Source organism: Monodon monoceros, unplaced genomic scaffold (genome assembly GCF_005190385.1).
Source record: "Monodon monoceros isolate NGI ecotype Baffin Bay Population unplaced genomic scaffold, NGI_Narwhal_1 Super_Scaffold_2, whole genome shotgun sequence".
In the NCBI taxonomy this organism is placed as follows: domain Eukaryota; kingdom Metazoa; phylum Chordata; class Mammalia; order Artiodactyla; family Monodontidae; genus Monodon; species Monodon monoceros.
Genome location: NW_021703776.1, coordinates 12,857,042 through 12,884,832, shown reverse-complemented (window position 1 = coordinate 12,884,832; position 27,791 = coordinate 12,857,042). Strand labels below are relative to the sequence as shown.

Below are 27,791 nucleotides of genomic sequence, written 5' to 3'. Positions count from 1 at the left end.
GTGTGGGAACACATATTTTGCTCTAGTTCTAGACAGCTGTAGCAGACAGCTGTACTTTCTTAGCTGCACTGTATCCAACCCTTCTTCCTGTTTGAGGAATTCCTCCACAGTCTTGGTGAAAGGCATGCCGTCCTTCTCAGTCTGAAAGCGTGAGAGGCCCTATCCTGATGTCCCTCACCTCTAGCAGCCTGGGCACGGCACATGATCTTTAGCCAATGATCACTTTTCCAGAAATTTAAATCTTGACCAAGAGACACAAAGGGGCAATGAAATTTTTTTTTTAACATCTTTATTGGAGTATAATTGCTTTACAATGGTGTGTTAGTTTCTGCTTTATAACAAAGTGAATCAGCTATACATATACATATGTCCCCGTATCTCCTCCTTCTTGCGTCTCCCTCCCACCCTCCCTATCCCACCCCTCTAGCTGGTCACAAAGCACTGAGCTGATCTCCCTGTGCTATGCGGCTGCTTCCCACTAGCTATCTACTTTACATTTGGTAGTGTATATATGTCCATGCCACTGTCTCACTTCTTCCCAGCTTACCCTTCCCCCCACCATGTCCTCAAGTCCACTCTCTACATCTGTGTCTTTATTCCTGTCCTGCCCCTAGGTTCTTCAGAACTTTTTTTTTTTTTTTTAAGATTCCATGTATATGTGTTGGCATACGGTATTTGTTTTTCTTCTGACTTACTTCACTCTGTATGACAGACTCTAGGTCCCTCTACCTCACTACAAATAACTCAATTTCATTTCTTTTTATGGCTGAGTAATATTCCATTGTATATATGTGCCACGTCTTTATCCATTCATCTGTCAGTGGACACAGGTTGCTTCCATACCTTGGCTATTGTAAATAGAGCTGCAATGAACATTGTGGTATATGACTCTTTTTGAGTTATGGTTTTCTCAGGGTATATGCCCAGTAGTGGGATTGCTGGGTCATATGGTAGTTCTATTTTTAGTTTTTTAAGGAACCTCCATACTGTTCTCCATAGTGGCTGTATCAATTTACATTCCCACCAACAGTGCAAGAGGGTTCCTTTTCTCTACATCCTCTCCAGCATTTACTGTTTGTAGATTTTTTGATGATGGCCATTCTGACTGGTGTCAGGTGATACCTCATTGTAGTTTTGATTTGCATTTCTCTAATAATTAGTGATGTTGAGCATCCTTTCATGTGTTTGTTGGCAATCTGTATACTGTCTTTGGAGAAATGTCTAGGTCTTCTGCCCATTTTTGGATTGGGTTGTTTGCTTTTTTGATACTGAGCTGCTTGTAAATTCTGGAGATTAATCCTTTGTCAGTTGCTTCATTTGCAAATATTTTCTCCCATTCTGAGGGTTGTCTTTTTGTCTTGTTTATGGTTTCCTTGGGGCAATGAAATTTAATTCCCAGCAGTGGGGAGATTATCTCCAAGGGCAGTTGAGGCGGAATCCCAAAGAGACAGCAGCAGTGCCCTGCAACAAAGGTAACTGTGTCCTTCCCAGGCTATTGGGCTATTGCTGCTAACATTTTCCAGCTTCTTGGCTGCTCGAGTTACCTGGGTCTTTACCTATTTTTCCAGCCTGGTATTACAACTTCCTGTCAATTCATGAGCCCTTTATATCCTTCCAATAAATTCCTTTAAGATTGTTAAAGTAGCTGTTACTTTCAACAGAAGTCTTTTAATTGATGAATCAGCAAAATCAATCCATTCATTAATTCCCCCATTAGTCATTCAGAAACTACCAGGTACCGTACATTGGGGGAGGCTTAATATGATGGTGAGTAGACACTGTTTCTGTCATGTTGCAACCTACAGTCTATTGGAGGAAACAGACAAGGAAAGAGAAGACTGCAGTACATGCTTGATGCAGAAGGACATTATTCATCAGGAACACAAAAGAGGAACATTTAATCCAACCTTAGTGATGGTAGTGGTGGGGGCGGTCGGAGAAAGCTTCAAGTGGTACCTAAACCTGACATTCGAATATGTAAAAATTACACCTAGTTGGGAGGTAGGAGGTGGGTTGAGTATTCCACACAGAGGGAGCAGCCCGTGTGAAGGCCCAGCGTTGAGAGACGAACAGGACCTTCAAAGAACTAAAAAGAAGCTCCAGATGACTGAAATGCAGAGTTTGAGCAGAGAGAGAAAGGGCAGTCTGGAGCCATGAGGGGGACTCGGATCATGCAGAGTGATGTGAGCCCCCTGCTGGCGTTAGCACTTTCTCCTAGAAGCAGTTGGGAGCAACTGTAGAGTTTTAAGCAGAAGCCTCAGTATACACGAGCCTGGTGCCTGGGTGCCTGGAGAAATTGTGTAAGAAAATAAAAGGTCGCAAAGTTTAGGAGTGGGAACAAAAATCTCTATTTCATGCCCTTAACAATCTTTTTTTTTTTTTTAAGAACAATGATAATGTGCTTTCCTCTATGTGTGGAAATGATAATATTGAGCTAAAAATTAGCAGACAGGTTTGTTGAGAATTTTTTTCTATAATGGCAATGGACTTATGATGAGTCATCAATATTCTGCAAAGGACTGCCTATGACAGTGGCCTTCAGGTTTTTTTGCTTATAATTCCTAAAGTGATTTTAAAAGCCTATATATACCTTTGCACCTTTTTATGTTGACATTTAAGATTCTTATATCACTCCTGTGTGTATCCAAAAGACTCAAACGATGGCTGTTTGACACCGACTATCATTCTTTTGGAAAAACTATACTAATCTTCAACAGCCAGAATTTTACATTGTTCTCTTTTCCATTCCACTTCTCTCACATATTTTTATCCTAATGTAATATACTAACACACTTTTTTTGCTTTAAAGTCTTTCACTGATCACCTTATCATACATCCTGCCATAAGAAAAAAAAGTATGTAAGTGAAAACTGTTGAGTGTTAAAATTTTTCTTCTAGATTGAGTCATAATTTCAATTATCAGTAATATACAATTGATTAAAACACAAATATAATTCATGTTTTGATTAATCATTTTTAAATATTAGTAAAGTTAAAGGAGTTCCCTGGTGGCCTAGTAGTTACGATTTTGGGGTTCCACTGCTGTGGCCTGGGTTCAATACCTGGTGGAGGAACTGAGATCCCACCAGCCACATGGTGCCCGGCAAAAAAAAAAAAAAAATTAAAGCTATTCTATGTGTTCAGAGAGGAATATTACTTATTGCTACAATGAGACAGGTTGTCTTGATTAAACAAGTCTTTCCCAGACACAATGTTTCAGTTGTGCCTTGGTTTGTCTTTGTTCTTACACTTTTGGGCAATGTGCCATTAAGATTAGAGAATGAGAGTTCTGTCTTTGTTTTATAAAGTGGGAGAGAGAACCAGCAAGATACCTTGACCACAAGAACATTCTCAGGCAGATCAATTTTAGAAGTATGGAAGTTGATCATTCGAAAACGGATTTCCTCAAAACTTTCCCAGCCTATGTACCCCTTGGAATGTCTTTGAGTACCACCAGCGAGTTTGAAAACCATGAGTCAAATGTAAAGAGTACAGGATGGGAGACAAAATAAACAAGGCTTCTTTTACAAAATAGCTTTGGGACCTTAGACAGGACATTTGATTTGTGTAAATCTCAGTTTCCATCAATAAAGTGACTTGGGGGGGGGTGAACTTAAAATTTAAAGATTCTTTCCAGCTCTAAAACCCCTTGATTTCCATTGGAAATTTTTAGCTATGCCCAGGACACTGGGAAGAAGGCCAGGCACCAATACAGAAAGGGAAAAGGAAAGATGGATAGCATTTATGTGATCACTAAGGACATGATAAAGGAAAAGGAAGGGATTGTGTGGATATAGATCAAGAAACACTTTTTAAAAAGTGTTTTTATTTGTGTTTAGGGTATGTTTTGGGGTTGAAAATTCAAGTTTCACATTATTGTTTATGTGGCTGTGGACAACTCAATCTCCTTGAGCTTTACTTTCCTCAACTATTAAATGGGAATAATACTGTATACTTTGTACCTTAGGGGATGATTAAAAGACAGAAACTAAGGCTTATTTCCCTTAGCATATTTTCAAAGGTCCTCCATGCAATAGCATGTATCAGAAATTCATTCTTTTTTATTGCTGAAAAAAATACTATATTGTAAGGATGTGTCACATTTTGTTTATCCATTCATCTGCTAATGGACATTTGGGTTGTTTCCACTTTTGGGCTATTATGAATTATGCTGTTAACATTTGTGTACAAGTTTTTTCATGGAGATATGGTTACATATCTTGTGGGTACATAGCTAGGATTGAATTTGCTGGGTCATAGTGTAATTCTGTGTCTAACATTTTGAGGAACTGCCAAACTGTTTTCCAAAGTGGTTGTATCACGTTTACATTCCCACCACCGATGTATGAGGGTTCCATTTTCTCTGCATCTCTGACAAAACCTGTCTATTGACTATAGCCATCCTGGTGTGTAAAGTGGTATCTCATTGTGGTTTTTATCTGAATTTCCCTAATGGTTAATAATACTGAGCATCTTTTCATCTTTCCTTTCTGGCCATTTGTATGCCTTCTTTGGAGAAATGTCTATTCGGATCTTTTAACCATTTTAAAATTGGGTTATTTATCCTTCCATTGTGGAGTTGCGGGAGTTCTTTATATATTCTACGTGCAAATCCCTCACCACATAATTTGTAAAGATTTATGCACTGTCTTTTTCATTTTCTTGATGGTGTCATTTGAAGCAGCACAAGCTTTTTAATTTTGATAAGTCTAATTTATCATTTTTCCTTTTGTCATTTGTGCTTTTGGTGTCTCATCTGAGAAGGTTTTGTGTAACCCAAGGTTGCAAATATTTATTCCTATGTTTAACTTCTCAGAGTTTTATAGTTTTAGCTCTTATATTAGGCCTCTGATCCATTTTGAGCTAATTTTTGTATATTGTATGAGGTTGGGGTCCAACTTCACTCTTTTGCATGTGGCTGTCGAGTTGGCCTAGCACCATTTTTTTTTCTTTGCTATTACTTATATTGTGATAATGGGGAAAATGGAAATGAGGAGGGGCCTGAGCAGTTGTTGTTTACACCTATCAACAACAATCTCCTTCACCATAACCATCTGCTGAATAGACAATTCTTCCCCATCAAATTGTATTGGCACCCTTGTTAAAAATCATCTGACCATAAATATAAGGGTGAATCAATTATTAAATGCTGATTCTAATAATTTTATTGCAATGCTCTGAACACAAAATAAGATTCACATTGTCAGTTAAAAAGTTCTGGTAGAAATTATTTCCTTTGACCTATATCTCCAATAGTGTATTTTAAGGCTATAATGACCTTATTAATGAGAACTTTTAACACAACATAAATGAATTGTTTGCTTGTTTATCCCTTCTCCATCAAATCTGTTAGTTGATGTAATTAGAAATTTAAAGTATTTTTTTTTCAGCTTGAAAAGTTTTTTATTTATTTCTATCTTATATCCATTTCTTTCCTAAGTATTCTTTCCTAAGTATTTTCACACTTGCCTTTAAGTCCTTAAACTTTTTAAAATAATTGTTTTTAAAGTCTTGGTGCACTAATTCTATCATTTCAGCATTTTTAGGTCTATTTCTTTTTTGTTTGTTTTTAACACCTTTATTGGAGTATAATTGCTTTACAATGGTGTGTAATCTGTAGTCGAACTTCCAAATATTCCTGAATAACTATCTCCTAAGAGTACATAAATATTCTTATGAGATTAGACATTAACACAATATTGATTCCAATAAATTACGTACCCTGTAATTCCTGACATAATTCAATGTATTGATTTGTCTCTATAACAAGGCATAACAATATAACATAACTAAGACACGTAGTTTTGTGCCAGGGTGTGAACCCTGAGTTTTTGGACCAAGCAATTCCCCAAATAATGACAAAAATTGCTCCAGGACAAGCCTGAAAAATAATTTCATTACTGGTATCATTTCTGACTCAGAGGTAGTAGGCTTCTGAAACTGTGTGAAAAATGAGCATGGGAGTGACACATCGCTTCAGTTTTACTAGTGAAATTGACCTTAAGTTTTCATTGCAAATTTTGTGTCATATTTTCTTTTATTCTGGAATATATTGCTCTGTGTGTGTGTCTATGTCCCAGGCTTCTTTATTTAAGAACAAAGTGATGAATGACATGGGGATTATAATCAGGAGCATCCCTGAACTTCACCCTCCCTCCAACCACCTCCTCCAAACTCCCTGTTCCCACACCTTCTCAGCTGTCAATTCTTTTCTTAGTGAATAAAGAACTTAGTCCCCAAAGCCCTGGTAGAAACCCCAATGTTTTCCCCTAGCTCTTCCCTTTCCTTTGGCCCCCATTCCTCGGTTTGAAGGCATGGGAAAGCCCAGAGTGGTGACAGACACAGAGGGAAAGAAAGGCTTCACTCTCATGGAAAGAGACTGAGGAGTGCAGCGCAGTGAAGTAAGCGTCACTACAGCCTGGGGTGACAAAATAGGGCCCTGGGGCCAGAGGAGAGGGTACTGATTCCCCTGAGAAAGGAGACTGCCCAACAGCCTCAAAATCCTCTCAGTGCGAATATTCACTTGCGTGATTGTTTGCCCTTCTGGTGACAGTTGCAGAACCATACCTGAACCATCTCCTTCTCAAGCCTGAGCTGCTGGACAGTGTGGCTGATCTGCTGCAGTGTGGGTTTTAGACACTTATGTTGAGACAGATTCTGAGGCTATATTTAGGATGAGCAGGAAAGAATGCTCTCATTAATGATATCCACCACTGAAGTGGGATGGGAGCATGGGGTCACACTGCAATAGTTAGGAATTTAGTTTATCTATAATAAAAATGGAAAAAACCAGTGGCTTAAACATATTACCAGTTTTATATGTCTTTTTCAGTCCAGGGTTGATTTGGTAGATCCACAATGTCCTCAGAGAGCCAGGTCCTTCTCTCTTCCCTTCACCTAGCCACCCTTAACTTGTGCTTGTTCCTTTGTAGTCACAAGATGGCTGCTCAAACTCCAGGATTGCATTTGAGTTCCAGATGTAAAGAAAAGTAAAAGGCAAGGTCAGCTAAATTGGCCTTCCATTTTAAGAAAGCATTCCCAGAAGCCTCATCCAACAACTTCTACTTACATTTCTTTGGCCAGGACTGCATAGCATGGTCAGGTCCTTCATCTGCAGAGACTGCTGGGAGATGTAGTTTTAAGCTAGGCACATTTATACACCCAATGAAACTTGCATTGTTACTTATAACCAGGGAGAATCCCTATTAGGAAGGCCTCTAACAGTTTGGTCCACCTTTCCTGTTTTATAAATAGGCATCCTTCAGCTTTACTGAACCAGCAAGAACTGCACTCCCCCGCAAGCCCCAACACAGAAGCAGCATTGGTTTTCTGCAAACTGTTGATAGCAAGTGTGCGCCTCTGAACTGTGTAAAAGATGAGTGTCGGAACAGCACGTCTATCACATCAGTGTTTTACAACTGAAACTGAATTTAAAATTTTATCTTAAATTTCTGTGTTCTACTTTCTTTTATTCTGGAATATATTACTATAGTTGGGGTCAACATAAATCTCAGGAGCATTGATATCACTGTGAAACAGTTTGTAATTCTTTAAAAGGCTGAACTACAAAGCTAGACAGACCTGGGTTAGGATCCCACACCCACATTTACTACCAGTGTACTTTGGGCAAGACACTCAATCTCTCTGTGCCTCAGTTTCCTAATTTGTAAACTGTGGATAGTAATTTTTACAGGGAGGGTGATCAGATAATTTATGTCCAAACTGGGAAACTTATGTGCTGGCAGGGGGATATTATTAATAATTATACTTGAACAAATGGCATAAACCAGGACCACTGCAGGCAAACTGAGGACTATGGTCGCCCTATTTTTAGGCACTGTTGAGAGGATTAAATGAGAAGATAAATATAAAGCACTCAGCACAGAGCCTGACACATAGTAAGTGCACATAAATACTGGCCACTACTTGTTTTTATAATTAAATTGAAAAGTTCCATTGTTTTGGATTTGCTTTTCTCTCTTTTAACAATAATATGCTTGATATTCTTCCTTATGATAAAGAATAGTGGGCTGAAGTAAGGAGAGCTTAAACTTTTTCAAGACTGAGAAAACCTAATAAAAACTCAAACAACCAATTTCTCTAAAGGAGAAGCAATGTTGAAAGACACTACAGAAACTCCTAGTTATAAGGAAGATTCTGGAATGGTAGTGCATGACCTATCTGTGAACTGTCTGTACCACTAGAAGCATGAACAGAAGCAGTGGAATTTTAATGATTTTGTATGGCATTTCTCAAAGGTTTTGGTCTGAAGATCCTTTTACACTTAAAAAAATTTCTGAGGACCATAAAAGAGTTTTTGTTTATATGAGTTATATCTGTTGATATTAGAAATAAAAATGGAGACAATTTAAAAATATTCATTTAGGGAATTCCCTGGCGGTCCAGTGGTTAGGACTCTGCACTTTCACTGCCGAGGGCCTGGGTTCGATCCCTGGTCTGGGAGCTAGGATCCTGCAAGCTGTGCACCATGGCACCAAAAAGAAAAAAAAAGTCATTCAAAATAACAATAACTTCATCATATAGTAACACAACTAACACATTTAAATGCAAGAAACTATCTTTACAAAACAAAAATATTAGAGGATTAATGTTTTACCTTTCTACAGATCTCCTTTCGACTGGTTTAGTAGGACTGAAACTGATTCTCGTATCAGCCTTTTTATGCAATTTGTTGCAATATGTTATTTTGGTGGAAATGTATGAAAAAGACATGTTGTTGGAAAAGCGAGGGAGTATTTTAATAGCTTTTCCAGATAACTGTGGTTATTCTTTGATACTACACCAAAACTCCACAGTAGCTTCTTAATTAATTTAATTTATTTATTTCTGGCTGCACTGGGTCTTCGTTGCTGCGTGCGGGCTTTGTCTAGCTGCGGCGTGGGGCTACTCTTCGCTGTGGTGGGCCAGCTTCTCATTGCGGTGGCTTCTCTTGTTGCGGAGCACGGGCTTCAGTAGTTGTGGCTCGTGGGATCTAGAGCACAGGCTCAGTAGTTGTGGCACACGGGCTTAGTTGCTCCGCGGCATGTGGGATCTTCCCGGAGCAGGGCTCGAACCCGTGTCCCCTGCATTGGCAGGAGGATTCTTAACCACTGCACCACCAGGGAAGTCCCCACAGTAGCTTCTTAAAGGTTAGTTATAAAGTGGAATCTGAGAACAGATCTATGAACTTTTTGTATGGTTACATTAAAAAACATCAGTCTGTCCTGCACTCTGAATGAATCTTTTACTCGTGATTTTGTAACATCATCCATTAGTCAGTTGGAAAATATTGGGTCACTGAGTTAGGCAGATATTCCAAATGTTTACACATTTCAAAAACTTAATACCTTAGAACATTCTAGAAAACATATGAACACACAAGCACACATTCCATTAGCCATCAGAACAATGACGTCATCACATGTCATGTTGCCTCTGGAAAACTCCATGGTGCATTTGTGAAAAAATAAGAATGATAAAGACAAATCATGTCTTACTATGAAAATAGCTTTGATTGCATGATTCATTGAAAAAGCGTTATTTAGTCTCAGGCCACACTTTAAGAACAGCTGATTAGGTATGTTATGACCCATTAGATAAACAAAGAAAGCAAAAAACTTACCACCTCCTTCTCTCTCTCTCTCTTAAACCAGTAGACAGTATATCATAACACACAAACAGTAAAATACTAAAACACAGTCCCAAGTGGCAACTTCAAGTCTCTTTACATGAAGATAAGTAGACAAGCTTATAGAAACAGATGGCTTCTAATTTAAAGGTCTTTCTCAGTTTTTGGAGTTTGAACCCTGTTAATCATTAGCACTTCAATGCATGGGGGGCAGGTATCTTTGGGGAGTTCAGAATGCTTCGCTTTTGCCTCTTTTCCCCATCTCACCCCCCCAGACTCTTTGCAGAAACATATGGGGTGGCAGAACCCCACTAAAAATATTTTAGTATATGTTTTCTGTTTGCAACCTGGACTGGAAGCTACCCATTTATTTTGGAACATGTTTTCTTTGCAAGTATAGGACAGAAGATGATATTCTTACCTGGAGTTGGTCGTATGTGATGAACTGCTAGATAAACCCATTTTGCTCTCCTTGTTCTGTTACTCCAGGTTTTTCAAAGTAGGATGATGGGGCAGGCTGATCGTATTTTTTTGGAAAAATCCTCTCGCTAACTGGTTTAGGTTGTAGGAACTTCAGGCAGCAATACTGCCAAGGAGAAACGTTTTTAGGCACCTTGTCCCTTACTTTTCTATTCAGTTTCCCAGTGCATTTACCACATCCTTCTGGCTGCATGGTAGGTCCCACTGTGTGGCCCACCCAGGGCCTATCCTCCTGGGAAATGAACTGCCTTCAAGATTACCTACTCCTTTGCCTCCTCCTCTATTCTTCAGCAAACACCCTTTGTACTCTTTCAGTGAAGTCTGATTTCAGCTTAGGTGAGTCCAGACTGAGATACAGTGTTAGTGTATTAAAATTATTAAGGCATGAATGATGGATGGGTACCAAGTGTTTAAGAACTAAGAACCAACTGATGCACTGAATAAACTTGAAAACGGGTGACTACATGTAGCCATTGAATGCACTGCTCAGCTTCTCTTTGCAACCATATTAAAACCCCACAAGCCACTAATAAGGACCTGCTGTGTAGCACAGGGAACTCTACTCAATACTCTGTAATGGCCTATATGGGAAAGGAATCTAAAAAAGAGTGGGTATATGCGGATGTATAACTGATTCACTTCGCGTACACCTGAAACACAACATTGTAAGTCACCTATAATACAGTTAAAGTTAAAAAAAAAAAAACCCAAACCAATAAGCCATTTAAGTTAAGGCTAACCTGGTAATGCAAGAAATGAGACGTGAGGTCACCGAATGGTTATGCTTTGCAGCCCCACAGGTTTGGATAGTTAAGGTGAAAGAGGGTGAAGTGCCAAGAGGGCAGCTCTCATTTGAGCGAGATGTTTTGACTTCAAGGCCGCCGGTAAAAATTTTGGGGTTTCCCGGAGTTCCTTTCGACGTTTCATTATTCCTCGTATTAACTTTTTTTTTTTTAAACTTCAGTGTTAATGGAAGCGCCAGACTGGGATTTCCAACTGTGTTTTTAGGTCAAGATGGGGCCTGGAACTTGGGTGTACAAGAGATAGTTTAAGCTAACGCCATCTCCGCCCTCTTTTGCAGGGTGCCCTCTCCCTCTTTCGCAGCTGTTCCAACCTCCGTCCGGGCTTGGCTGAGAGGAGACGACGGGGTGATTATCCAGCCCAGAAGACCATTAATGGCATTATTCCTGAGTCTCCAGATTCTTGCTCTCGCCGTGCGGCGCCTGCGAAGATCCAGAGCCGGTGCTGCGCGCTGGACGCAAGCAACAGGCACGACCGGCACGCCGTCACCCCGAGACTCTCCAGCGACAGTAGTGGGCGGCGCACGAACCCTCTCCTTTCTTTAACTCTTCTTCACAGAGTCCCACCCCCATCGGAAGTGGAGCCGTCTCTACGTTCCCTCACTTCCGGGCCAGACGCCCGTCGCTTGGCGGGAGCGAGCACGCCCGTGCGCGGCAACTTTGTTCCCGCCTCCTTTAGCCCCTGACACCACTCACCTTGGGCTTTCTCGGAGCGCGACGTGCGTGCGCGCCCCCGGCCTTGCGTCAGGGCCGAAGAGGGGAAAGGCCGAAAGAGCGAGGCTAGAAGGAGGGGTTGTGGAGGTTAGGGCCCAACCAGCAAGTCCCATCTCCCTCCCTCCTCCTGACGAGGAGCGGAGAGGGAAGGGGAGGAGCGAGGCGGGCCAGCCGCGCACACCAGGAGCCTCCTCGTGGAGGCGGGGGGGGGGAGCGGAGGAAAGGGGCAGCGCCGCCACCTCTGCTCGCCGCGCCGAAGGAAGAAGAAAGTCAGGGCCCATACCCACCCCCACAGACTCAGAAACGCCCCCCCCGCCCCCATCTCCCCGGAAACAGCCCCCCGCCCAGACCCGCACACTCGCTGCCCCAACCGTGAGCCGCAGCCCGGTCGCCCCCGCCTCGCCCCGCCCCGCCGCCCGTCCCTGCGGGCCGCAGAGTGCGCGAGGCCTTAGGCCGGGAGTTGTTGTCAGGCCCAGGCCACTTCTGAGGCGCCCGCCGTGTGTCGCCGCCACCACAGAAGGACAACGTCGACGAGGAGAAGGAGGCGGCGGAGGCGTGTTGTTGTCTCGCCCACTCCCCTCCCCTGAACTCGCACCCAACGTCAGGGCCCGATGGAGTGAAGCGGAGACGAAGGTGGTACTTCCGCGTTGCGCTGCCCGAGCCGAGAGCGCGGCCGAGGTCGTTCTCCCCCACCCCCGGGGGCACTTGGAGGACTCCGGACTCCCCCGCAGGTCAGCGCCCGGCGCATCTGGTGTTTTTGCTGCCGAGGCTAGGAAGACGAGCACGATCGGGAGCTCCTCCGCCCGGATTCCCTGCTTCCCTCGGGCCCGGAGGCCGCTGCGTACCCCACTGTGATCTGGAACCCAGGGACCCGAGTCCCGACCCGGATTATCGTGGCGCGTCTCCCGGCCGGCCCTGGTGCTCGGTGTCCCTCCGCCACCGCCGCCGCCGTTCCCGTTTCCGGCGGGGGAGATGGCCAGGATCTGACCCGGGAGGAGGCCGCACCCGCGCCGCGCTCTGCGGCGGGCTCTAGGCGATGCCGAGTAGCTCGGACACGGCGCTGGGGGGAGGCGGGGGCTTGAGCTGGGCGGAGAAGAAGTTGGAGGAACGCCGCAAGCGGAGGCGATTCCTGTCCCCTCAGCAGCCGCCGCTGCTGTTGCCGCTCCTGCAGCCGCAGCTCCTGCAACCGCCGCCGCCCCCGCCGCCTCTGCTCTTCCTGGCTGCTCCCGGCACGGCCGCCGCCGCAGCCGCCGCCGCCGCGGCCTCCTCCTCTTGCTTCAGCCCGGGCCCCCCTCTGGAGGTCAAGCGGCTGGCGAGAGGCAAGAGGCGCGCAGGAGGGCGGCAGAAGCGGCGCCGCGGGCCCCGCGCCGGGCAGGAGGCGGAGAAGCGTCGGGTCTTCTCGCTGCCCCAGCCGCAGCAGGACGGCGGTGGCGGTGCTAGTAGCGGCGGGGGTGTGACCCCGCTGGTGGAGTACGAGGATGTAAGCTCCCAGTCCGAGCAGGGGCTGCTGCTGGGGGGGGTCAGCGCGGCAACGGCGGCGACGGCTGCCGGGGGAACGGGGGGCAGCGGCGGGAGTCCGGCCTCCTCCTCCGGCACCCAGCGGCGCGGGGAGGGGTCGGAGCGCAGGCCCCGCCGGGACCGCCGCAGCAGCAGCGGCCGCAGCAAAGACCGCCACCGCGAGCACCGGAGGCGGGACGGGCAGCGCGGCGGCGGCGGCGGCGGCGGCGGCGAGGCCTCCAAGTCCCGCAGCCGCCACGGCCACGGCGGCGAGGAGCGGGTGGAGGCCGCCAAAAGTGGCAGCAGCAGCAGCAGCGGCGGCCGCCGGAAAAGCGCCTCGGCCACGTCCAGCAGCAGTAGCAGCCGCAAGGACCGAGACCCGAAGGCCCACCGGAGCCGGACTAAGTCGTCCAAGGAGCCGCCGTCGGCCTACAAGGAGCCGCCCAAGGCCTACCGGGAGGACAAGACCGAGCCCAAGGCCTACAGGCGGCGGCAGCGGTCCCTGAGCCCGCTGGGAGGCCGGGACGACAGCCCGGTGTCCCACAGGGCCTCGCAGAGCCTGCGGAGCCGCAAGTCCCCCAGCCCGGCGGGAGGCGGCAGCAGCCCCTACTCGCGGCGTCTGGCCCGCTCCCCGAGCCCCTACAGCCGCCGCCGCTCCCCCAGCTACAGCCGCCACAGCTCCTACGAGCGGGGCGGCGACGTGTCCCCCAGCCCGTACAGCAGCAGCAGCTGGCGCCGCTCCCGGAGCCCCTACAGCCCTGTGATCAGGTGAGTCTGGCGTCCCGGGGTCTGTCTCGGGCTGGGCCGGCCAGAGCCCCGGAGGCAGGGCAAGAGGCTATGGGGCGCTGCAGCATTCCAGTCGGCCGGCGAGGCGAGAAAACCTCACCTGGCACGGGGCTTCCGGTGGGGAGGGGCGTTTTCGCGCGCCCCGAGCACCTTGTGGGGGCTTCGGAGGGGACAAAGCAACAGGTCCGGCAGAGTTTCTCCTCGCTCTGGCGGGGAAGGGTTCTGAGGAAGGGTTCACCGTTTTAAAGGAGTTGCGTTAATCCATTTAAACGGGTTTCTCTAAACTGCTCTTTGCTTTTCCAGCGCAGTTGCTTTGGGTCAGCCTGGAGGGTGATTTGTCACAGTTTTGAAAGCCCTCCGAAGAGGTTTCGTTGCTGGAGACTTAGGAGTGGATTGCAGCTTAGGGAGTAAGCATTTGTAAAGGAGAATCGGCGCCAGGTGCTGATGTCAGAGTTAGATGTGGGTTGCAAATGTTTCATATGATTAGTACAGCGGTGGGAAAAGCAGCCTTTCTGTCAAGTTCATTCTTTCCATATGTGAAAAAGCTTACGGTTCTTAATTCGTAAGATAAAGAAGATACTCATTTTATGGTATTCTTGTGTGGAATAGTTTTTTTTTTTTACCTGATCTTCCAAAGTCATGATTTTAAAAAGTAGGAAAAAATAATGAGATTGTGGTTTCTGTGTTGGTTTGTGGTGACACCCAGTTGCTAATAATGTAATATAAACATAAGCTAGTTGGTGTAATCCAGTGTAGCCACCGAGTGAATGGCTTAGTACTGGACGTTTCTTAAACTATCACACTATCTGCTAGTACTTTAAATTACTGTTTACACTTACTTTAAAGTTAATAGACCTTTAAGTGTCAGGATCTTTGTTCAGATATCTTTGAAAGGTATACTTTAGTGAAATTGGAGTAATTCTTTAATATAGCTGTTAATGCCTTGCCTGTTATATAATGCTGTTCTCCAAAAATGGTGTGTGCATTGATATATATTTATCTGTTAAGCAAAATGAATTAAAAGTAACTTCTGAGGATATTACAGGTTCTTAAATTCTTTTAGATGTCTAGAAATTCTAGGCCTTATAGTTTAGGGTATTACGAATTGTTTGCAGCCGTTGTTTTTTCCTATTGGTTTTACTTTTCAGTAATGCCAAGCAGCTGCTGAGTACCTCTAAGCACGGTTATGTTGAATCTCAATACAACATGTGTACCAGTAAAATTAGATCTCTTTGAAGCGTCAGCCTAGTAAGTGTAAAGATGTGATGCGAATGGAGATTTGTGTGTGTTTGTCTTTAAACCAAACCAGCTGTATAAATCTCTTCATTCTTGCAGGGTTCAAGCACACTTTCAATGCTAGTTGATGCCTTAAGCAAAGACTATCAACATTGAAAACTCATTTCACTATATCTAGCTTCTGTGTCTTGTACGAGTTTATATTTTAGTTTAATTAAAATAGGTTTGCCAAAAGGCTTGCATTTTTTGCAGATGAATTTGTTTTTGACGGAGTAGGTCAAAGTTTCAGTGCTTTAGATAGCAATTTTAAGTGTATGATGCAATCTTAGGAATGGATTTTTTGTTTATCAGGCCTTTTAGTTGCTGGATACTTCAGTGAGGTCCTTTATTATCTGATAGTGCTGTATATTTTATATTTATTTCAGAGCAGTGGTATGTGCATTTGGGATTACTTGTATTTAGCAAATATTTATTGAGCACATATTATATGCCAGGTACTGTTTTAAGGACTGGAATATAGCAATGAAGAGAGACAAGGTCCTTGCCCTCATGAGGCTTGCGTTCTAGAGGACCATTCATTACTGAATCTTTTCCTGGTGTCTGTGTTGACCACCAGTGTTTCTAAGTGGTTGGGTTTGGAAGAAGCTTTAGAGTATTTTGGCCAACATTCCTGACATCCAGCCTTTTGGTTGTGTGCCTGTATACATCTAGAGGTGGGAAGATGTTACTTTGAGACAGCTTATTCCATTAGATTTGGGACTTTCTGGTTTGCCCAGTGTCTTAGCAACACCCTGGGAGACTCAGTTTCCTAAACTGTAACAGCGAAATACTTGTTTTTTTTTTTATTATTCCAAGGATTAAATGAAAATTTGTGTTTTATGTACACTTAAAATTGGTGAATTTTGCTGTACTTAAATTACATCTCAATAAAGCTGATTTCTTTTTAAAGGGAAAAAAAGATTTGTGTTTTGCAAAGTGTAAAAATATTACAGACTATTACAGAAATGTAACGTGGTGGAATTTTTATTGAATAGCTTGAAATGCTAGAATTCTTCATATTGAAACAGAAATCTGCCTCCACGTAACTTCTACTAATTGCTTCAAGTTTAACTTTTTGGAATAGTTCAGAGCAAACCTGTATACTGCCTCTTCAAAATGTAAAGACAGTTGGGTTTTTTTTGTTTTTAATTTATTTTTGACCGTGTTGGGTCTTCGTTTCTGTGCGAGGGCTTTCTCTTGTTGTGGCAAGCGGGGGCCACTCTTCATCGCGTCGCGAGGGCCTCTCACTATCGCGGCCTCTCTTGCTGTGAAGCACAGGCTCCAGACGTGCAGGCTCAGTAGTTGTGGCTCACGGGCCCAGTTGCTCCACGGCATGTGGGATCTTCCCAGACCCGGGCTCGAACCCGTGTCCCCTGCCTTAGCAGGCAGATTCTCAACCACTGCGCCACCAGGGAAGCCCAAGACAGTTGTTTTGTCTTTTCTTCTCTGGGTCAAAAAACTCATTTTGCATACAGTTTTTGATTTCACGTTATATTATACCTAGTTTGTCAAATGTCCTGCTTAAAATATGGGGCCCAGAATTTATAGTTAAAATAGTTGATTGAAGAACTTGATTTTTAAATATAACAAATGTGTTATTACTGTTTTGGAATAACTAATTGTACTCTCTTGTCCAGCTTAATGCAGAAAGTTTTAAGTCATTGTGATAGGTGGCCCATGTTGTTTAACGAATAGACTCTTGGATTGCGAGCTCCATGAAGGTAATTATCCTGTCTTGATGACCGTTGTATTCCTAGTGCTCAGTGTAGTATCTGGCACAAGTAGACTCTTAATAATTGTTGAATGGGTAAAGGAAGGAATGATGGCGTTCATTGAACATGTGAAATATTGTGGGCCTGGATATGTAAGGATTTAATAGAGACTGTGTGTTTTGCTATAGGAAATAGCAGAGTGGTCTTTTTCCAGCCCACATGGAGCTTATATATGAATGGTCACTGTAGATATTTTTAAGGAAATGCATGCACATTCAAAATGGTATTGAGACCATGGAATGAAGATTTTCTCTGTGTTAGTTCCTAGAATAAATCCTCTCTATTCTATTGACTTGTACTTCACAACCTGCTCTTTGCCAACATCTGAATCTTCAGCCCTCTGCTGCTCATGCTTTTCATCAAGTCCCTTCTTAGCTTTCCTTTTTCCTCTGTATAACCTGGTTACCATATTTCCTTTGCTACTTGACTGTTGGGATGTGAGAAGTCATATAATTTTGCTGATTGGCCTTATAATGAATGTGCAGGTGGACTGAAGAGAGGGGCTGTTCAGAATGAGAGGCAGTGGTACTGACATTTAGGTTTTACTGAACGCCAGGCATTGATAAATACTTAACATATATTCACCTCCAAAACCCATGTTGTGGTTGGAACATTCCTGTTGATAGATTGGGAAACGGAAGCTCTAAAAAGTTAAGTGATTTGTTCCAAGGTCAGCTTGGATTCAAACCCTGGGCTGATTTTGAAGTACCAGCTCTTGATATTGTGCTGTATTGAACCTCACATGGGGTTCAAGGGAGCTGACCACCTCACTTAATGATCTGTTTTGCTAAAATTCACCCCCTGTTTGGATATTTATGTGTTAATTTCTGTTTCCTGGCCATGTTTGCAGCATTTTGAAGATTAAAAAAACCAAATTCTTCTAAAGGTTCTTTCAGCTCATTTTGTCTTTTAATTTGTAGGTTTTATGAATAGGAGGCTAAAAACATTTTTTGAAGACACTAATAATAGTTATTGAGGGTTGTTTTGCCATGGGATGTCTTGGTCTGAAGTCACTCAAGTCAGACAAGTTACAATCAGTACAATAAATTGTTATATATAATTGATTCTCTCTCTGAACCTGTGGAACTTCTCTTCCACCAAGAAGCAGCAGAAACCTCTGTTACGGAACAATATTGAGACCCTGAGAATCTAAAGATGGGCATACCCTAGATGGAAATTTAAATGAATTTATTAGTATTCATTTGCATATGATACGCAGTATCTCTTGTTGTGGATTATTTAGTGTTTTGTCCTAGAAACTAGTGCTCAAAAATACATGAAATGAAGACATTCCAGAATTTTAAAAAAGCTATTACTCATAAAATACTGATTTGATATGTACTTACTGGAAATAAGTCATGAATATCCTTAGATGAATTGAATTCTTAAAATGATTTTCAAAAGTGTTAAAAATACAGGATAGTTGGATAAATGCAGAAACACTCAGAAGGAATGGGAATTTAAGTGAACTGTCTTAAGTCGCCAAACTATAATCCTTTCATTCCCAAGATGGGCTTGTGTTTTGCTGCTTCTCTGACCCAACCTTGCCTGACATTTACATCTACTCATTCTCTCACATTTTTGTTCTAACACTAATATTTATTCCATTTCCAGTACCTTAGTTCGGGCCCTCATTTGTAATCAGACTTCCTGTTATTCTTTTCTTCCCAATTTATTCTTTATTCAGGAGAGTTTGCTGAAAATTTTGGTTAGATTGTATCAGTTCCATTAATTAAGTCCAAATTTTCTAATGCATTGTCAGGTAATGCCTTTTATATCTGGTCCCATTCTATCAGAGTTCCATTTTTAGAGGCACTTTTATTTCTCTACATTTTTCCATTTGCTGTTCTTTTAGCTTCAAATGCCTTTTGTCCTCTTCTCTGCCTCCAGCTTTGCATTCAAAACCCAGCTCAAATTCCACCATCTTGAGACCTTTACTCCATTCATCCAGAAAAAGTTAATTCCTTTCCTTATATTCCTACGGCACTTTATTTTATCTTTGCTGTAGAGCTTTTAAAAATTTGTGTTTTTCCTACTAGATTGTAAGCTCCTAGAGGACAAATTCCAAAGTGTATTTATTAGTGGTTGAATTAATTTGAATATTTTTGTCCACAGATTAATGCAAACCAGCTTTTGCATAAATGCCAGTTGTATCTCTAAATTTACTTGCTGTTTTGGTTTACGTATACTCTAGGATAGGGGGAGTAATTGTTTTGATTTATAAGGAGAAAATTTAAGAATCTCCCCCTTCTAGCTCATGCTTTACTGGAATGAGTCAAGGATGCTGGGAGTCACTTTTAGTGTGAACAGAATAAATTCAGGGACTTCCCTGGCAGTCCAGTGGTTAAGACTCTGCATTTCCAATGCAGGGGGCACAGGTTCCATCCCTGGTCCGGGAAGTAAGATCCCACATGCTGCCTGCCCAGCGCTGCCAAAAAAAAAAAAAAAAAAAAAGAATAAATTCAGACTTAGTATTTATATTTGTACTCTATTGTATGATCAAGATAAATGATCTGTTTTTCTTGGTGAAAATTTTCTGAGTAGACTGTATGTCAAGCTTTTATTTCCTGACTGAAAAATTAATAGCTATTTTTGAGAAACCAGCTGAAAATTAATGTTGCTTAATATTCATATTTATGGTCATTTAAATCTTTTCTCTTATTCTGTATGCTTTCTATGAATATCATTTAAGTTTTTGTTGTTATTTTTGTTTTTGGTTGGCTTTGTTTCATATGTAGATATTTGTAAACTTTAAAGTGGGTGTTGGAAGCAAAAGTATTATGAAATGTATTACTTATTCGCAGTGATTTTGTTCCTTGAATTTCTGCACATGCAAATTATGGTAGAATCTAGTGTTCTTAATATATTTGGAAAATAAATGTAGGTTAGAGGATTAAAGTCTAGGTTAAAAATTGGAATTTGCATAAAATGGAAATGAAAAAGGTGGTGAGAGGAACTGAAAACGAAAGTAGTTCATGGGCTGCATGCCCATTTTCTGTTTCTTTTCCGTTTTTTGCATTTTCAGTTGTATAGGGATACTTTCACTGAAGTATTTTATTGACACTTCAAACTTAATTTATCCACCATTAAATTAATTATTTCACTTCTCTTGGAGTCATTTCTTTTTCTGATATTGCTCTTCATTATTTTTCACATATCTACAAAGAATAATAGAGGCTCATGGTAGAAATTTTGTTAGTATAGAAAAGTATGAGATTAAAAGTCCCTTTGAATCCAGCTAACTGAGATGATCACCCCCATGACATTTTGATGAACATTCTTCTAGACTTCTATGCGTATATGCATAAGGACATAAGATTTTACATAACATACTACAATGCTATTTTGTGCCCTGTACTCCATAGTATATTCTTTATATTGGCTCCTAGTATTCTGTTGTATGGATATACCATAACTTCTTTGGCCAAGTCCATTTTGCTAGATTCTTATTTTTTTATTTTTTGTTTTTTTCTATGTTTATGCATCTGTCGCAGAATTTTTGTGTGCATTTGCCCATTATCTCCTCTAGATTGGATTTCCTAGGGATAAAATTGCTGGGGTCAAAAATGGTTTACAGGTTTATAGTTCTGATACACTGTCATATTGCCCTTTTAGAAGGCTTTTACCAATTTATATTTCCCAACAGTGTGAGAATGCCTGTTTCTTCAGTCCCACCATCGCTTGGAGTTGTCAGATGTCCCGTTATTTTTTTTCATTTGTGTTTCTTTAATATCTAATAAGGCTGCCTTTCTTTTCATCTGTATGTTGGATGTTCCGATTTCTTGATTCATTATTTGATGTTTTTCTAATTTATAAGAGCTCTTTGTAGTAGAGATATTAAGTGTTTTTTGTGGTATTAGTATTTTTGTGAGTCTTTTAACCTTGTTTATGTAACGTCTAGTTTTAAGAACTTTTTGATTTGTGTGTGCGTGTGCACGTGTTTTAAGTGGCAGTAGTTTCTCCCAAGCATCCAGTGCCAAAACCTTAGTAATACTTACCTCCTCTCCCTCCTGAGTTCTACTGAATTGCTTGTTCTAATTTGTCCTTCTGTAATGGTCTTTGGTCTACTCTGTTTTTTTAAAATTAATTAATTATTTTTGGCTGCATTGGGTCTTCATTGCTGTGTGTTGGGTCTTCATTGCTGTGCGCAGGCTTTCTCTAGTTGCGGCGAGCAGGGGCTACTCTTCGTTGCGGTGCGTGGGCTTCTCGTTGCGGTGGCTTCTCTTATTGCAAAACACGGGCTCTAGGCACGTGGGCTTCAGTAGTTGTGGCATGTGGGCTCAGTAGTTGTGGCCCACAGGCTCTAGAGCGCAGGTTCAGTAGTTGTGGCGCACAGGCTTAGTTGCTCCATGGCATGTGAATCTACCTGGACCAGGGCTCGAACCTGTGTCCCCTACATTGACAGGTGGATTCTTAACCGCAGTGCCATCAGGGAAGCCCTGGTCTACTCTTATTTAGTTCGAAACTCAGTAGCTTACATCCTTATTGTTGATTCTGATTGCATTTGGGCTTTTCCTCTTTGAGCCCTTCCTGTTTTCTGCATTCAAATTAATCTCAAAATGCCACTTTGATTCTGTCATTTTTTTGTAAAACATTTTTACAGAGTCAGATTCTTGAACTGGGCATTTAAGATTCTCCACCATAGACTGACCCAAAATAACCTTATTTCTCACTGTATGTGTTGATGACAATACAAACTGGACTCCTTACCATTTTAAAAACATGGAGTTGTAAGCCCCCTGTACGTTAGTTTATGCCCTACCCTCAATTGGCCAATCCTACTTGTCCATTTTTTCAACCGTAGTTCATGTGTCATCTTATCTATGAAGCCTTCATTAATCTCATCCCAAAGTGATTTCTCTTAATGCTTATTGCCCTGAGATCACTTTTATGAATACTTATTATATCCAGGCTTGGATTAATTAGAGTTCTCCACCCCCACCCCCGTACTTTGGACATGTTTCATTCATTCATTTTAAAAACTAGTTTTATTGAGGTATAATTTTACATATAGTACAGTTCACCAGTTTTAAGTGTGCAATTAAATGGATTTGATGAATCACCACAATCATGTTAACTGGAACATTCCTATTGCCCCCAAAAGTTCCCTGTGCCTCTTTGCAGTCCGTCCCCTACTCTTACCTGTGGTCCTTGGCAACCACTAATTTACTTTCTGTCACATTAGTTTTGCCTTTCTTGATGTCATATAAATGGAATTATATGGTATGTAATCTTTGTTGTCTGCCTTTCACTTAGCCAGCTTTTGAGATTCACTGATGTTGTTGCATGTTCGAGTGGTTTGTTCCTTTTTATTGCTGAGTCATATTCCATTTATGAATATACTGCAATTTGCTTATCCCATTACCCAGTTGATAAACAATTGAGTTGTTTCCAGTTTTGAGCTGTTATGAACAAAGCTGCTGTGAACATTTGAATATAGATCTTTTGCTTTTATTATTTGTGAGCAAATTAGGGGTGGGACTACTGTGTTGTATGATTAAGTGAATGTTTCACTTCATAAGAAAATGCCAGCCTGTTTTCCAAAATGGCTGTACCATTTTGCGTTCTAGTCAGCTGTGTATGAGCATTCCAGTTGCTTCACATTCTCACTGAGACTTCAGTTTTTGTCAGTCTTTGATTTTAGCTGTTCTAGTAGAGGTATAGTGGTATATCATTGTGGTTTTATTTGCAATTCCCTAATGACTAATAATGTTGAGCATCTTTCTGTATGCTTATTTGCTCTTCATGTCTTTTGAGAAGTGTCTTAAAATGTTTTGTCCATATTCTTTATGAATTGGGTTGTTTGTCTCATTGAGTTCTGTACATATTCTGGATACAAACTGTTTATCAGATACATGTTTTGCAAAGGTGAGCCAGTCACCTTTCCTGGCTCACCTTTCCTTAACAGTAATTTCAAAAGCAGAAGTTTTAAATTTTCATGAAATCTCATTTGGCAATTTTTTCTTTTATGATTTGTGTTCTTTGTCATCGCCTGTGTCCTCAAACTTTGCCTAACTCATGTTCACAGGTTTTTTTCTCCTTGGGTTTCTTTTTAACTTTTTTTTTTTTTAATTGAAGTGTAGTTGATTTACAGTGTTGTGTTTCTGGTGTACATTGAAGTGATTCAGTAATTTATATATACTTTTCCATTATAGGTTATTATGAGATATTGAAAATAGTTCCCTGTGCTTATACATCCTTGGTTTTGTAATATACATCTTTAATTTATCACAGTCTACCTTCATGTATAATATAACATTACAAGAGCATGCCTCCATTTTCTTCTTCTTGTCTTTTGTACTGTTCTTGTCATATGTTTTATTTCTACATATGTGTAACTTATGTATGTTATGTGTAGACATGAAATTTAAAATGAGAAAAGTCATTTACCTACTTTTATACATACCTTTTCAAACATTTCTCTTTCCTCTGTGTAGATCCAAATTTTAATGTAATATTTTTCTCTGGCCAGAGGGATGGCTTTGAACATTTCTTTTAATGCAGGTCTGCTGTTTTGTCTGTCTGAAAAAGTCTCCATTGTGAAAGATATTTTTGCTAGGTATGGAATTCTGTATATATGTATTTTTCCCCCAGGGTACTTTGACTTATTTCACTTCTGACTTGTGTAGTTTGACGAGAGTTTCCATAATAATTTGTTTTTGCATCAGCTACTGGATTTTAAAAAAAATTTATTTGTTTTTATTTATTATTTTTGGCTGTTTTGGGTCTTTGTCGCTGCGCGTGGGCTTTCTCTAGTTGTGGCGAGCGGGGGCTACTCTTCGTTGTGGTGCGCGGGCTTTAGAGCACGCGGGCTTTAGTAGATGTGATGCACGGGCTTCGTTGCTCCGCGGCATGTGGGATCTTCCCGGACCAGGGCTCGAACCCGTGTGCCCTGAATTGGCAGGCAGATTCTTAACCACTGCGCCACTGGGGAAGCCCCAGCCACTGGATTTTAAGTTCCATGAGTTTCTTTTTTAATCTTAGTGTCTCTTAAGCACCTGCCACCTGTTGTATCTATAGGTGATAGATACCTGACAAATAATATTAAATTGATTTGGATAATAAAATATCCAGCACCTCAGAATTTATAAACAATTTCACAGGGATTGCATTGAATCCGGAGATTAATTTGAGAGTATTCCTATCTTAATAATGTTGTCATCTAATACGTGAAAATGCAATGTCTTTCCATTTATTTAGATTTTCCTTAATCTTTTCAATTTTTGAAAAATGTTTCAGGGTACAATCCTTGAACTACTTTGTTAAATTCCTAGGTATTTTTTTTAAGGCTATTATAATAGGTATTGTTTTTGTAATTTAATCTTGATTGTCCATTGCTAGTGTATAGAACTATAATAAATTTTGCTATTAGCAGAGTCTAATATTGGCCTATGAATAAATTCATGATGACTAGAGTTAGACTAATCAAAAATATGTGCCTTCATGCAAATCAAGTATTAAGCCCTTCCTGTGCTATTCTCACCATCTTTCCTTTTTCTCTCTTCAAAAACACGTCTCAAGACATGATTCAGTGAAACATGAAGACAGGGTTATGCTCAGTGGATTAGAACTTGTTTGCCTGAGCAAATCTGCAGAAAGTCAGCCATCTGTCTTTTTTTTTTTTTTTTTTTTTTAACTTTCAGTGTTCCATTAGGAACATAAAGGAAAGGAAGTACACTTTTAGAATAAACACGAAACATTTCAGTGTTATGTTATTTACTTTTTCTAGTTTTTAAAATAACTATACAATTTACTTTTATTTTAAATAGTGCAATCAGTGGTCTTTAGTGTATTCACAGAGTTGTGCAACCATTGCCACTCATTTTAGAACATTTTAATCAAACCTGAAAGAAACTCGGTGGTAGTCACTCTGCATTCCCACCTCCCCAAGTCTCTGACAACCGCCAATCTACTTTCTTGTTTCTATGGTCTTGCCTTTTCTGGACATTCCATATAAATGGAATCATACAGTTTATGGTCTTCAGTGACTGGCTTTTTTTATTAAACTTAATGTTTCTAAGGCTCATACATGTTGTAGCATGTATCAGTACTTCATTTCATTTTTAGCAAAGTAGTGTTCCATTATATGGATATACCATATTTTACCATCAGTTGATGGATACTTGGGTTGTTTACACTTTGGTCTGTTATGAATAATGCTCCTTTGAACACTTGTGTACAGTTTTTGCATGGAGATATGTTTTTATTTCTCTTGAGTATATACCTAAGAATGGAATTTCTGAGTCATATGGTAAGCTTATGTTTAACATTTTAAGAAACTGCCAAACTGTTTTTCAGAGTGGCAGCATCAATTTTTATATTGCAACCAGCAGTATGTTAGGGTTCCAGTTTTTCCACATCCTTGACAATAGTTGTTTTTTTTTAATCATAGACATCCTTATGTTTAAAGTGCTATCTTATTGTGCTTTTGATTTCATTTCCCTAATGACTAATAATGTTGAGCATTTTTTCATGTGTTTATTGGCCATTTGTATATCTTTTGGGGGGAAATGTTTATTCAAATCCTTTACCCATTTTAAAAGCTGGTTGTCTTCTTATTGTTGAATCTTAAGAGTTCTTTATATATTCTGGATCCAAGTCCCTTAATATGACTTTCAACATTTCTCCTTCTCCTAGAGAGACAAACTCTTGTGTTTGGGAGAGTCAACTTTAATTTAGTACAAAGAAATGGAGTCTTCCGCAAGTAACTTGTTGGCAACCACTTGGGCTATTGTAGCAGTGTAACTTTGGACAAGTCACTTAGCTTTTGAGACATTGGTTATGGACCCAAAAGAAGAAGAAGAAAAAAGAATTCCTAGGGCAGCGGTCAACAGAACAACCAAAAGACTCCTATGTGGTTGGCAGATCTTGTGCCTTGGGTTGGCTGGGTAGAGATACAGTATAAAGGAAAAGCAAAGACTTAGAAATAATACAGATGTGAATTTAGGTGGTAACTCTGGTGCTTTTGTAGCAGAGCAATATCAAGCAATTTATTTACTTACCCTTTTTGAGCCCTAGTCTTTCTACTTGTAAAATGGAATGAATAATTCCTACCTAATAACGAAAACTGGAAACAACCTAAGTACTCTGAATGGGGGGCAGATAAATAAATTATGGTACAGATAGTTGATTTGCAAATATTTTCTCCTGTTGTATCACTTTGTTGATATCTATTAAGCACAAAAGTTTTAAATTTTGATGAAGTCTAGTTAATTTTTCTTTTTGTTGCTTGTGCTTTGGTATCATACCTAAGAAGGCTTTACCTAATTAAAAGTCACAAAGATTTGTTCCTATATTTTCTCCTAAGAGTTTTATAGTTTTAGTTCTTACATCTTGATCTTCTATTTTCAGTTAATTTTGTGGACTCTCAGTTCTATTCCATTGATTTACATGTCCATCCTTATGCCAGTACGACATAGTCTTGATTATTCTAACTTCGTAGTAATTTTTGAAATCAGGAAGTATGAACTTTCAAATTTTCTCTTTTAGATTGCTTTGACTTTGTGTTTATTGTCTTTTTTTTGTGGGAGCAGGGGAGGGTGGTGGGGATATCCTTTGCATTTCCCCACAAATTTTAGGATCAGCTTGCCAATTTGTGCAAAAAAGGCAGTTAAGGATTTTCATAGGGATTGCATTGAATCTGGAGATCAGTTTGGGAGTATTACCATCTTAATAATGTTAAGTCATCTAATACCTGAACATGGAATGTCTTTCCGTTTATTTAGATTTTCCTTAGTATTTTCAATGGTGTTTTTTGTTGTAGGTACAATCCTTGCACTTCTTTTGTTAAATTTATTCTTAGGTGTTCTATTTAAGTCTATTGCAATGGGAATTATTATTGTAAGTTAAATTTTGGGGGGTAAATTAAAAAAAATTGTATTGAAGTATAGTTGATTTACAATGTGTTAATTTCTGCTGTACAGCAGAGTACTTAGTTGTATATATTCTTTTTCATATTCTTTCCCATTATGGTTTATCATAGGATATTGAATTAGTAGTTCCCTGTGCTATACAGTAGGACCTTGTTTTGTAAGTAAATTTTCATTGTCCATTGCTACTGTGTAGAACTACAGTAGTGTTTTGTTTTTTTGTTTTTTTTGGCTGCTCTGCGCGTCTTTCAGGATCTTAGTTCCCCGACCAGGGATTGAACCCCGGGCCCTGGCAGTGAAAGTGCTGAGTCCTAACCACTGGACTGCTAGGGAATTCCCTACGGAAGATTTTTCTATATTGATCATGTATCCTGCCATCTTGCTGACTTATTAATTCTAATAGTTTTTTAGCGGATTCCTTAGGATATTCTATATACAAGATATGTTATCTGCAAATAGAGAACGTTTTATTTCTTTATTTTCCCCTGGTCTAGTTCTTTTTCTTGCCTAATTATAGCAGCTAGAATTTCAAGTTCAGTGTTGATTAGAAGAGGTGAAATTGGACTACCTTGCCTTGTTCCTGATTAGGTATGGAAAACATTTAGTCTTTCTCCACAAAATGATTTTAGCTGTGAATTTTTCATAAATGCATTTGTTTTATTTTTTGATTAAAGTTGTTTCCCTCAGAGTCTAATTTTTGGTGTCAGAAAAATTCCAGATGCTTTGGTTGTCCTTTACACACAAGCCTGTGTAATTATCCACTATTGTCCTACGGGCTAGGAAAAGAGGAAGTCTCCTGTTTTGTAGTATGTGCATAGTGATTGGCCACATCAGTTTCCTCATAGACTCTGCTGGAAGAAACATATGAAAAATGTTTCATTATGGAAAATATATGCACTAAGGTTGGTAGTTTCCTTTAGTTAGTGTTACTTAAGCATGCATGATTTTCTACATTTAATTCTTTGAAGTT

At 40.8% G+C, this 27,791-nt stretch overlaps 1 protein-coding gene and 1 long non-coding RNA gene across 5 annotated transcripts in view; one reads left to right on the top strand and one right to left on the bottom strand.

Moving 5' to 3' along the window:
• LOC114901418 overlaps positions 1 to 11,886 on the bottom strand; it is a 64,357-nt gene extending 52,471 nt beyond the window's left edge. For 2 of the 3 annotated variants that reach the window (XR_003795112.1, XR_003795114.1), the window contains exon 1: positions 6,811 to 8,442. This is a non-coding gene — a long non-coding RNA (uncharacterized LOC114901418). Of the gene's footprint in view, positions 1 to 1,196; positions 2,288 to 6,810; positions 8,443 to 10,049; positions 10,759 to 10,848 lie in introns of those variants that run through there. The other variant, XR_003795113.1, reaches the window with a different exon arrangement.
• A 156-nt stretch (positions 11,887 to 12,042) lies between these two features.
• CDK13 (cyclin dependent kinase 13) overlaps positions 12,043 to 27,791 on the top strand; it is a 112,188-nt gene continuing 96,439 nt past the window's right edge. Inside the window, exon 1 of one of the 2 annotated variants that reach the window (XM_029233716.1) lies at positions 12,043 to 13,887. In XM_029233716.1, the coding sequence (XP_029089549.1) occupies positions 12,659 to 13,887 (1,229 nt within the window). In that variant the 5' untranslated portion in view covers positions 12,043 to 12,658. The remainder of the gene's footprint in view (positions 13,888 to 27,791) is intronic. The other variant, XM_029233717.1, reaches the window with a different exon arrangement.